Here is a 13,835-nt window from a genome sequence, read left to right as displayed (position 1 = left end):
ATCTTGGATTCAAGCATCCTTACTTGTGAGATTAGGGGGTCTTGGTATTCGGCGATCCATGGATATGGCGATTCCTTCCTTTTTAGCGTCCTACCACGGATCTCTTCGTTTAGTCGAGGCTCTTCTTCCGCAAGGTTACCACCTAGATCCAGATGGCACAGTTCAAGAAGGCTCTACCAAATGGAAAAATTTAACAGATACAGATCTTCCCGAAATTAACAAAAGAGGTTCTCAGGCATCTTGGTACACTCCAATTGCAGCGCATTTTCATGAACTTCTCTTACAGTCAGTTATTGCTCCAGAGGATAAAGCCAGGATTCGTGCTGCTTCATCCATACATGCTGGGGCATGGTTGAATGCAATACCCTCCCCACCATTAGGTCTTCATATGACTAATGAGGCATTTCGAATCTCTGTCGCCTTAAGATTAGCTGCAGATATTTGTGTGCGACATCGCTGTCCAGCTTTCGGGGCTCAAGTTAACCAACGTGGCCTGCATGGCCTTTCATGCATGAAAAGCATGGGTAGACACGCTAGACACTCCTCTGTGAATGATATCATTTTACGAGCCCTTATCACATCTGGAATTCCTTCCATACGTGAACCTTCAGGATGTCATTCAGATGGTAAATGACCTGATGGCATGACATTAGTTCCTTGGTTGAAAGGCAAATCACTAGTATGGGACTTTACGTGTTCAGATACATTTGCCCATTCAAGTCTCCCTTTAGCTGTTATGAATGCTGGGGCTGTTGATAGTCGTAGAGAAGTAGAAAAGCAAAGGAAATATAACAACCTCTTCAATAAATTTATTTTTGCTCCAATTGCCATCGATACTAATGGTGCTTGAAGATCTGCAAGCCTTGAAGCCTTGATTTTATTAGAGAAGTAGGCAGACGCATTTCTATCATTACTGGAGATATTCGTTCAACATCTTTCCTAATTCAACGCATATCTATTGCTATCCAACGTGGCAACGTGTCGTCGGTTCTTGGCACCTTACCACATGGAAAAGAACTAGATGAGGTGTTTCTTCTCTAACACAAAGGACAACACTGAACATTTATACAACCGGACGACATATTATACAAATAAGGTGTAATATCATTGGATGGCGTAGTAAAGCAGACAGTAACACTAGGTATGATGCCGTTGATAGATGGTTTTCTATCCCTTCCTTTGGTTCGACTATCGAAATATATTTCCTGTAACTTGACAAAAAAATAAAAAAAAAAAATAAATAAAGTACATTTTAATATCATTTAAATCTGATTTCAACTACTCGCTGAGCAAAACAATACCTTTAGTTTAAAAATTATTAACGTGTAACAGTTTCGCCGTATACCTTGGCTTCATCAGACACTATTACTATCATCAGATAGTATCTGATGAAGCTGAAGTGGAAAGTTGGCGAAACTGTTACACATTAATTATTATTATAATAAAAGTATTCTTTTGCTCTGCGAGTAGTTTAAATCAAATTTAAGTTTCAATATCATGATTTATATATTAAATCCGATAGGTACTATTGTGTATAAGGCGTCGAAAGAAGGTAGGAGGTTGTAATTTATTGCACAGTAATCGGAAAGAGATGACATTTAATAGTTATTGAGATATTAGTAAACAAAGTCATAGTAATTGGAGATACTGATACATCTCCCTTGGAAGGGCCATTAACCGAGACATCCCTCTGTAAAGAAGACACCTGTAGCGCAAGTCTATCACTTTCAGAGATTTCGGAAGTTGACAAAACCCCAAGAAGGGAGTGTTAAACATCCATTTTGTAGTTTGCAGCCGGCGCTAGGGCAGTTTCCAGGTTTATATATATATATATATATATATATATATATATATATATATATATATATCTATATATATATATATATATATATATAAACAAAAGCTTAACTATTCAGTCTTCAGTTTTTACTAGAGCAGTTGCTGTTTAGCCTCTATTAGGTATTCTGTGCTACTCCGCTATTCTGGAGGCAGATACACTCAATACATAATACATGGACTGCAAAGCTATTGTGTTCTTCATTGTTAAAATTTTACCCGGCATATGCAGATTACGGCAGTGCAATGCTCGAACATTTAAATGGACTATTGCTAACTTGTTGTGAACATTTCGCAAGTCGCTGAACAATATGGAGCACTTTTTGAACTAATAATCCTCACAACAGTCAAGAAGTGTTGATATAGATTTAAAGTGTTTATCATTCGCGTGTGATGAAGTCCCAGAGAGACTAATAAACTTGCGCAGTATCAAAGTTATTAAGATCTATGTAAGCAATAAAAATACAGTATACAGGAACTAATTAGGTTTCTACATAGAAACATGTTTCTACGGAAGTTTGTACACATATATATATCGTAAAATTTCGCCAAATACACTAGTGCAAAGTATATACTATGAACACATTCTTGTGATGTGAAATTGTTTCTAAAATTAGAGTAATAACATCAAAGCAACTAACAAGGTGAGAATGATTAGCTAAATAACTTAATGTTACATCTTCAAGATAGAAGTAGCTGGAAGAACATTCCAATTTAAATTAATACATTCATGGTAGAAAATACCATACAGTGTTCAGTAAGTGAATAAGTGGAGCAACGGAAATATATATATATATATATATATATATATAGTGAAGTGTTATTTATGTGTTATGTGCTAAAGTGCAATGTGGAACATAAATGTGTTTCAATTTAATCTAAATGCAGTTATCTTCACTAAGCAGTTTTCCTTCAGTGAATTATTTATCTATTCCAGAATTATTTATCTGTTTTCTTCCAGGTTTGCAGTGATCTATGCACAGTAATGCCAGAAGTTGTGCCTTCTATCGGTAATGACTCAAGATCTTTAATATTCAGGTGGCAGATCCTGTTATGCAGAAGTACACGTATCAAAGAAATTCCAAGAGGGGTAATCGGACTATAAATAAGGACAAAAATGTAAAAGAAGTAATTGTTTATTATTATTATTATTATTATTATTATTATTATTATTATTATTATTATTATTATTATTATTATTGCCCTACCGATTTAAAATTGAGAATTCTTTATTATTTTTATTTTAGCATTTGAAAATTTAGCAGAAGAATTTACATATACTTTGCATATCAAAATTTCTCTCCTTTACCCTGCATTTCACAATTATTAGAAAAATAACTTTCTTATCGATCTTCACCATTTCTATAGACGTCAAACACTGTCCTTTTTACTTTTTAAATACAATATGAGCTAACATTTTTACTGTAAATATTTATTATAAGTTAAATTTCCTGTATTTGGAATACAATAAAACTAGTACATCAAGCAATAATTGCTCTAATCGTAACTTTAAAATCTTTGCATTCTGAATACACTGTAAACCTAAACAAGTACACATGTATTATAATTCGGTCTCTCTCCCTTTGATCTACAATCAATAAACCTAACTTTTTTCCTGTAGTATTTGAATTTTTTATTTAATTTGTCCCCCCCCCCCCTCAAAATAAGCTTGAAGTTGACACAAATTTAAAAAAGAAATTATACTTTTGTTTGGTAAAATCTTGGAATAAAAATCGAAAGAAAGAAGGCATAATTACTTTTAAAAGATGTCTACACTTTAATCTATTTCAGGGTCTTTCTACATAACTAACAGACATATATTTTACCTTGAACCTTCTGTCGTATTTTTTCACAATTTCTGCAAAAAGCACCTTCTCTCGTCTCCCAACCAAGGCTTGCAAATTAGGGTGATGATCCATGCCAATGTAATCTCCAACAAAATTTCTGTTCAGAGAATATTCTCTACGTTGTTTCTTTCCATATAGTAGATCTGTAACGAAACACACATACATAATCTACATGAACATTTGGAACACTACAGTAACCAGCTCCGATTGTTAATAAATTAAAAACTATTATTATAGGTTGCTTATGTTGATACACATTGTTGTGCTGTGAATAATAACCTCGTATTTAGTATACTGAAGGCAAAATATAATGTCATACATTAAATGTCAAATCATGTATAAGTGCATTCAGAAGATAGTGTTTCTTCTGCTAGTTGTGTAGTTTTTTTTAAAAAAAACAAAATAGACTACAGATGCATATATTAACAAATGAAGTGACATACTATGCGATAAGCATAAAATAAATTGAAATAAAAATTATTAATATATCGAACATAATACACTCTATTATTATTATTATTATTATTATTATTATTATTATTATTATTATTATTATTATTATTATTATTATTATTATTATTATTATTTACTTATTTATTTAATATCGCAGTCGGGCGATAGCAGCCTGGTTAGCATGTGAGGTAACTTGCATGCACATTATTTGATGTTTATGAAACTTCGTGTGTATTTTCTTGGAAGCTGAAGAATTGTAAGTATTGGTAAAGGTTCGGATCGGTCAATGACAAGGGAGGATATAACGTATTTTGAATGTAAATTTGTGCTTTCTGGAAAGCTCGTGTAAACATTATTCGATGTTGATGAAGCATTATTTCTTGTGAGTTATTTCTATAGACTCTACTTTTAGGACATCCCCATAAATGGAAGTCGACTACGGCCGGCACCGTCTTCGGGAACGTGGAGATAGTAAATTCCCTAAGATTTATCCTTTTATTAAAAGCACCGTATCATTAAAACAATGTTTCATGAATCAACCATAGTGTAGCGTGCAGTAAAATCTTCTCTTAAGATATGTTTTCTCTCTTATCATCTGAAAATAATTGAAAAATAACTCTAATTATCTCTGATTTTATCCTGTCAAAAAAAAAAAAAAAAAAAAATTATAAAATTAAACATAGAAGATGATGCTCAGCCGTGCATTTGCACCATAGTCACTCTGTAAAGGTTCTCATTAGCTTAAGTTTCAAAACTGACGATTTTGAGAATGCCTACTGCCTCTGCAACGAGTATAAATTTACTTAGAGAATACTCTAATAGTGCATCAATTTCGTTGAATTTTTGTTCTGTCAGAGCAATTTCTTTTTCCTTCGACAATTCGACTGTTCTTAACCTACGAACAAGAACTTATTTCTTCTATTTGAACCAGACACTCGAGAACGTGTCTACAATAAACTTACTCATCTCTTGACGAAGTTTCATTACAATACATTTCAATCATAAAAATGGTTAACTTTCTTTCCAGTTGTCACTGTAATGAGACAATAATAAAATTTAATAGATATACTATGTGTGTCAAAAGAAGAAATCAGTTCAAGCCTTAATCATTCAGCCACGTTACCCAGTTACTCACTCCATGCTTCGAATATAAAGGGTTGAAATTGCCTTAAGTTAATGTACTAGAAAATCAAACTCACCTTTCCTCTTAGCCAACGGTCAGATACAGGCATTTTAATAAAGTTATTACCACACCTCGTGCGAACTTCCAGGTGGAGGTGCACTCTCCGCGTTCAAAGTAAATTCACGAAGTTTCAAAAACATAGAATATGAGACGCATTCAGAAAGAAAGTTTCGATGGACTATAAAACAAAAGACGAACGTAAGAAGAAAACTATTTTATTACTGTGGAGTTGATACATATCTTACTCTTTAACGTATGAACCATCTTTTTTGACAGTTGTAACGCGGCACCAGCTTTTGTATGCCTATGTCAAAGAATTCTCCCAACAAGGGCAGGAACCAGGATGCCACAACCGTCTACAACTCAACTATGCTGTCGAAACTGTCCGGCAAAAATCGCGTCAAGTGGAGAAACAGGTGGAAGTTGCTGGGTGTGAAAACGGAGTTGTAGGGAGAGGTCACGTAGGACATTCATGTTTCATTCCTGGTGACGATGCAATCGAAGAACTGATCACCATCCTGATGGTAACGCAGCATGAAGGTCAAACGTGCTAGATGCTTCTTGTGCTCCGCTATGAGCTGTTTGGCACCTATCTTTCACACAACTTGCTAAACTACAGTCTGGGTAAACGATCTCATGCGCAAGATACGTTATCAAAAGCATCAGCCAAAAGATGGACAGTAGCTTTCGTTTTGGAAATTTTGATATCCAAGATGTTCCTCGAAATGGGCGACCTATCACAGCAAAAGTGGATGATATTCTGGTAGAAGGCGAGAAAGACCGGAATGTAAGCAGTCATGACAATGACAATGACCTAAATATCCATAATCAAACAGATAAACGACTTGAAGAAAGATGGAAGAAAGAAAAAAAAAAAAGAAAGAAAGAAACGACGTCTCGATGTCTGACTCAAACCTTTACTCGATCGAATTTCTACTGAAACGTAATGAAGTCGAGCCATTTCTGAAGCGTATGATCGCGAATGATGAGAAGAGAAAAATCTACGATAACAATGTGCATAGAAGTTTGTGGTCAAAGCCTACGCTGACGCCCAAGAAGACTATGATCTGCGTTTGGTGGGACTGGAAGGGCATCATACATCAGGAGCTACTGCAGAACGATAATCTCAGAACAGTACTGTTCACAATTAGCGCGACTGCACTTAGCAATTCAAAAGCAAGTGCCCTAACTGGTCAACAGAAAGGGTCGTATACTACGCTGACAACACCAGACTGCATACATCTTTAACAACCTATCAGAAATCGCGAGAACTTGGCTGGGAGTTTCAATAAGTCCACCGTATAGCTTGGATTTGGCACTGTTAGGCTATTATGTGTTTCGATTTCTGCAAAACTCCCTGAATGGTGTTAAGTTAGTTTCCAAAGAGGCATATGAAAACCACGTGACATAAGTTCTTTGACCAGAAACTACAGAAGTTCTACAACTACGGGATTAGGATGTTGCCGGCAGGTCATTGATCAAAATAGTGCATAAGTGGTATCATAATATTACTTTCAAATCACAATAAATGTATTCTCAATTTTGACCTCCAAGGGTTCAATATTTTTTTTTAGACAACCTGATACACATACCTGCAGCTTCCTCCTTTTGCCTTTGGTGCTGCTTACGAGCAAAGTACTTCTTGAAAGCCTTCTGTATTACTCTGGCATGGTAATTGTATTTTCTGTCCCTTTGTTCTTCAAGCAAGAAAAGCTATGAAAAAAAAAATGATACAGTAAGAAATAATTATTCTTAACATATTATGATGAAATTTGGAAAGCACAAAAATCTTAAAATAATGGAATATCAAGAAGGATACAAAAGTGCAAGAGCAAAATTTTGTAAAGCGTGTACATTGTGAGAGAGAATTTTATTTACAAACAAGTGCAGAGTAAAGAAACAACAAGCTGGATTTTTGTTTCCAACATCCTCCAACCTCATGGGAGCTCGTGCTATGAAGATGTTTTGAGTTTAGGTTAAACTGAATATAGAATTAATCAAGGATTAATTACCTGAGTTTTTCTGGACGCGTTTTTTCTGCTTCGCTGTTATGCTTAACGAAGCAGAATCGCAATGTCTAACAAACCTTTATTTTGAAATTCAAGTAATGCTTAAGTCGTTCTACACTCAATTCAACACTAAACTAATCTAAATTCTCAATCCTCCTACCACTAGCCCTAATGAAGAATGTAGCTCATAGTCGACAATTTAGCCTAGTGATTCTGTATTGAGTACTTAGTTGTAATGTGCCCATTCCATTGTATCACTTATGTAGTACATTGTCCCGGAAGTATAAATTGTTCTTAATCCAAGAGAAAAAAAAAGATAGTAACATACTAATCATGAATCTTCGTTTTGATAAAATATCAGAAGAAAGAAGAGTACGTTGAAAATACAAGCCATTTAGTCGATGTGCAAGAAAAAAGAGAAAATACAGTTACAACGCAAGCCAAGAACACAAATTGTTACTCTCTGGCAGTGACAAAGTGATACAGATGTCACACAATAGCGAACAGGAGAAATAAATACAGAATAGACAAATATACGATAATGACAACAAAAGAATACAATTTACAACAATAAAAAATCACAATGACACATGCAACATCAATTTTCAAGTGACTGTGGATACTCACAATAGAGGTGATGTCACTAATCCTCTTAAAATTATAACATACACAAAACCTAAGAATGAAAGAAATGAAAACAGCTATCACAGAACAAATTATATATTTACTTACATGTTTGCAATTCAACAAATTAGCATTTTTACATATGTATATCCGTGTACCTTCATAGAATATAAATATGTACATTATGGCCGCTGTACCGAACCCCACAATTCGTAAATAATTTTGACACTAATAGAGATGCTAAAATAAAGTAAACTCACTTTATTTTGAAAAAAAAAAAAAAAAAAAAAAAATGTGATGACTTTATACTGAGTTGGAAGTTACTGCTAGTAACTACTAACTACAGACAACGCTGAACCTGGCGCATCATATTTTGGAACGTTGTTGCCAGTGTGTTCCCTGTCACGGAGTGAACTGAGTTGTTATGTTTGCTTTCAAAGTGTTTACAGTTCGTGATTTGTTTGCATAACCTTTCTATTTCAGATATCCCAATAAAAATAATAATGCGGAGTCAGATCGGCCAACGTGATAGTCGCAGTCCCCTCGAAATGGCGCGGCTGCCAAAACAGAACTGACTTCCTACCATACTGACGTGTGATGTATGGATGTCACTTAATCTTTCTGGAAATATTCTATGCAGGATTCTTCGTCATCCAACTGATTTATAAAGATGTTCAAGATTTCCATATACGTATCTGTCATGTTGATTGTATCGAAGATTGAACCAATTTATGCAGTGTCGAAATGTCCCGAACCAATTTACTTGGAATTAGAGTTCTTCATGCATCATGTTAGAATTTTAACTTGTCCAAACACTACATGGAATTATGAGAACTAACCATGTCCAACAGGGAAACCACGTCTCGTCTGGGAAACAAATGCAGTTCAGAACCCCAAGATTTTTCTGAAGAAGTGTCTGAAATCATCAACGATACATCACTCTTTCTATCTTGTCAAGCTCTTTTAATCCATGGACCATGTAAATAGATTAGTATGAAGCATTGATTTTTGTTTGCAGCACGATGACAAGTGCTATTGGATAATCCTGATTCTTATATAACTCCGCTCAGTGGCTTCTTTAGATGGCAATATTTGGTCCTTCCCATTCTGGACCAATCCTCTGATATTGAAAGACTTTAGCATGTTCGTCCAATAAGATTACTTTGATTTCTAGTTTCATCCACGATTTAATCGGTGGATGTCTTGTCCTGCAAGTTCTCCAGGAATCGCTGCTGAGAGGACTTCATCTATTCTGTTTTCCAGTAAGTATGAACAATAAACATTTGCTGGTTTGTACTGATATTTTTTGACATACATTAACACACACAAACAATCGTATTATGTAGACACTCTCAGCCAAAGGACAGAAACAAAATGAAACTAGCGGGGTAGAGTCAAGCAGGAAAAAGGAGTGGTTAGATATGCTGGCTGGCTTTGCATTATTGGAACAATCAAGAACTACACTATACACACATTTCAATTTACACACAACGAATGTACTACGTTCAAAATTCGCTGCATTATATTTAGTGTAAAAAATTATCAACGAATTCATGTATTTGATGGGTTCGGTAGCAAGTGGGACCGTGTAATTTTTTTTTCATATATTGAAGAATATTTACATGTTCACATACATACATATGGAAATTAACATTTTTACGTATTGAAGTACACAGTATTCTTTAAACAAGCAAAATACTATTAATAAAGAGATTTATTTTATTGTAGGGATAAAAAATGGAAAATTTGTTTCATATGAAATTACAACATGCTTTCTGTAGAGAATTAAGATAAATTTATGGTTAAAATCTTTATAGTTTTGGTTCCGCTGAGTTGTGTTATACTATATAATCAGTATCTACGTACATATGTCACTTGAGCTGTAATCTATGTATTGTGCTTTTTTAGTATATACAAACCTTGCGTAGTATATTTAAAAGACCAATGTAGAAAAGAATAATTGTACTCCAGTTATTGTTTAACTTAAAAAGAATACTTCTATACGAAAGCTATAGGGCATATATTATATAAAAAATACTGAACTCAAATTTATACCTGTTTTTCTTTCTTATGCATTAATACATAATATTTCAAACCCACATCAGGATCCTCTTAAGGGATCAATTTATTCTTGTAAACTGGTAACTTATTAATTTGCATCTTTGTGTTTACCTTGCATGTTGTTCTATACAGAAAATTAAACACCAAAGTACCCAGAAAAACACTAAATAATATCACTGTTAATAAATTTTCAACTTGATTTACATTTGTTCACTTACCCTATTTGAAGAGAACAACAATTCATAATTAATGATCTTGTATTTCCGTTTGTTGACCCTTAAATCAGTGTCGTATATAACATATATATATATATATATATATATATATATATATATATATATATATATATATATATATATATACACTGTTTCACATTAACTTTTCTTGTTTGACTCTGTAGTTTATGTATTAGTTTTCGGTTCTTACTTAAACAAATACTTCCCTTCATCCTTATTCCAGAAACCTCAGCAGCGAAAATATTCTTCTAGACAAAAAAGAAAACTTAGTATGACATCATATTTGAATATACATTATATTATAACACCGGATTCACGGATCCGTAAGTGAAAATATAAACACCGTTAATTATGAACTGATGTTCTCTTAAACTTGTTAGTGGACATATACAGTAATGTAATTAAGTTCTTTTTCTGGACACTGTGGTGTCGTTAATTTTCTTTATAGGACAAAAAAAAAAAAAAAAAACTCAGAATGTGAGTTCATGGGTTTTCAGCTTAAAAGAGTACATTCGATCCTCATATGGACTGAAATATTATGATTATTAGTGAATAAGAAAAAAGCCAACGGTACAAAGTGAATACAGTTGTTCTGCACATAGTTTAATGACATCAATTTATTAATTAAAATTATTAAAATGGTAAGTGGAAACTAATTTCGTTGATTGCGTCTGTAAGATTTTTACTGGATGGTTTCAGTTACTTAAGCTGTGTCCCTGTTCACAAGGAAAGTTATTCACATTAAAATCGAATTAGTTTATAAACACAATTTGCACTTTTAGTGCACGGGTTCACGTTATATGAACGATTACTATTTAATTTTCTAAAAGCAAGTTCAATGTGAAATAAATTAGTTATATGACGAAAAGAAAAAGCACGACCTAAACGAGATTCTCAATTTTGTTAGTATCTACAGGACTCTCATGATATTAGTGTTAAATTTTCACAAAAAAAGTTGCCGTAGAAATTCTTCTACATAAACAACCAGCTCAACAAGATATCCCTTTTCAGCTCTGAACCCTTGCACCACAAGTGCAAATTGCGTTTATAAATTGATTCGATCTTAATATAACTTTCCTGGTAAACAAGGCCACAGTTTCAGTGACCGAAACCGTCCAGTAAAAATCTTACAGACAATCAAAGGAATTAGTGTTTCTACTCATCACCCAAATAATTTGATTAAAACTGAGTTAACTTCAGTCTTTAAATAAATATTATTAATCAAATTAGAACATTCGTCTTGTCTTGTCAGAAACAATACTAAAGACGAAACAAATACGTTCTACTAAAATATCCTTTTTATGGTTAGCAATAGTTCCCTAAAACAAGCTGACATACTTACATGTATAATTATTTTTACAGACGATTTAAAAAAATGCTTAAACAAAGGTATGTATGGATCTTACGTGTATTTTAGAAGAATGAAAAATTATTCATAAAATCAAGTTTATTAATTTATAAAATTTTTGTGTGTAAATGCCTTCCTACATCATAACATAACAGTAGAACAAACATTCAATTATAGAACACAAACTGCAATCTACATAATTTTTCAAGCTATACAGTGAAAACAAAACAGTAAATACAAAATTAACTCATATCAAGCACAATGCATTAGTAATCTACTCTACTTATGCTTTACTATTAAGCAAATGATATAATAGAATATAAACATTTAACTACCACAGATAGTGACAGAAGAAACAAAATAATGTACATAATCTGCATGATTACTTCCATGAAAATTATAATTGCATCTGTTAGTCATGATTTACATCATACAGATAATTGCTTTATCACGACATTATGAGTTGAAACATTTTGAAAATTAAATTTTGTTTCATAATTCTTCTACAACATAGAATAACGGTTAAAATTAAGTTCCTTATGTTCTTCAAACTTCTAATCATAGTGCAATAACATATCGTTGCACCGGGTCAACGGATCTGGGCCCCCTATATATGTAACTCTTTTAAATAATTATTTTAAACTTGACAAAAATTACAAAATTTCATTTTAACCCTACGACTACCAGGTGGGTCATTCGACCCATATGGATTATTTTGTCAGTGATTATAATGATACTGTGCATTTCCAGGTATTGATATTCTCTGACTTCTTTCGGTTTTCATTCTGGTTTTAAATTACTTAGGTGTTATATTATTTTGCTGTCACGTGGCAGATTTACTAATTTATAGCATCAACTTCCAAGCGGGTCCATTGGACTCTGACCTTTATTGAGTGCAAACATATTTGTCAAACTTTAGCTTCGGTTGAAACTGTGCACTGTAGATGGCAGCATTAGCATTTCAATGTTCTCCTAGCTATCATGGTGAAGCTAGAAATAAATACGAGGGCTGGAAAGAAATAGATGGCAACATTGTTTTATCCTCGCGCAAGTTTTATTCGTGCTTCTTTTGGCAACACATGCATATGGTATGTGAAGCAATACAACGAGTGGGGCGGCGCTAATGTAGGTTTTGTAGTGATAGTAGTGGAGGTGTTGAATGTAGTTTGTCAAATCACACCGCTCTAAAGGGGATGTTTTCCAAGTTAGAACAACGTGCATGGATAAAGATGGAAATGGCGCGTGGAAAAAAACGACAGGGAATGCTACTCTGGACTACGTGAAAAATGCAGTAATAATGTATTGCAGTATCGGACTACGATATTTTGGGTTGCAGCGTTTCGTGCAGGGCGTAATAGTGTGCAACAGGAACCAGGTGGAGGTCGACATGGGGTCGGTAACAGAGTCACTGCATTGATTCAATCTTTGCTTCATGTGTTCAGAAGGTGGACTGGCAGGAAATTGGCTAACGAGGTAAGAATATCCCACTACAGTATTGAATGTGATGCACAATGTCCTTGGTTACGAAAAATTGTATCCCGGTGGGTACCGCACACCTTACAGTCGTTGAAAAATCGCACAAATACGTCCTCGCCTGCGATCATTTGGTACATTACAGACGGGAAGGTCGCGTGTTTCGGGACAGGATTATCGCAGTTGACGAAATATGGGCGCGCTCTTATGAGCCAGAAGTCAAGCACCAATCCAATGAATGGTGCTATCCAACATCTCCCCGACCCAAGAAGCTGCGTCAGTATGAAAGTAAGTATAATCTAGGGGGAATATGAAAGTGATGCAGATAGTGGCATAGGATGTACGTGGTGTCATATTACGGCATGCATTTCCTCTGAACCAGACCATAAATGGAGTGTACTACCGCAGATTTTTGGAACATTTTGGTCCTGCACTGCGAAGGAAACGACCCAAATTCATAAGTTATCAATCCATTGTTTTGAATGACAACACCCGTTGTCACAACACAGTTCCTGTGAGGAACCTGTTTGCACAATGAGGGTGGAAAGTTCTAGAGCACAATCCCTATTCACCGAGCATAAGTCCATGTGACCTTCATTTGTTCCCTAAAATGAAAGAACCACCGCGAGTTTGTGGAAACTCTTTTGCAAATTTTATATAATTTTATTTTTTGTTACATAGAATACATTTCTGACGTCTACATTTCTATATTATGTATCTTAGTATTTGTTACTTCATAAATGAAAAGACACTTTATTTTTCTTC

The 13,835-nt window shown here is 34.2% G+C and overlaps 1 protein-coding gene across 1 annotated transcript in view; it reads right to left on the bottom strand.

Annotated features, from left to right (window-relative positions):
• Positions 1–13,835, bottom strand: part of LOC145678365 (unconventional myosin-Ie-like) — a 327,951-nt gene that overhangs the window by 31,437 nt on the left and 282,679 nt on the right. The window contains exons 16-17 of the mRNA XM_081748425.1: positions 6,912–7,032; positions 3,663–3,826 (exon numbers count right to left, since the gene is read on the bottom strand). Of these exons, the coding sequence (XP_081604551.1) occupies positions 3,663–3,826; positions 6,912–7,032 (285 nt within the window). The remainder of the gene's footprint in view (positions 1–3,662; positions 3,827–6,911; positions 7,033–13,835) is intronic.

Source organism: Thermobia domestica, chromosome 2 (assembly GCF_964235325.1).
Source record: "Thermobia domestica chromosome 2, izTheDome1.hap1.1, whole genome shotgun sequence".
Classification (NCBI taxonomy): Eukaryota; Metazoa; Arthropoda; class Insecta; order Zygentoma; family Lepismatidae; genus Thermobia; species Thermobia domestica.
This window is presented reverse-complemented; position numbering and strand designations above follow the sequence as displayed.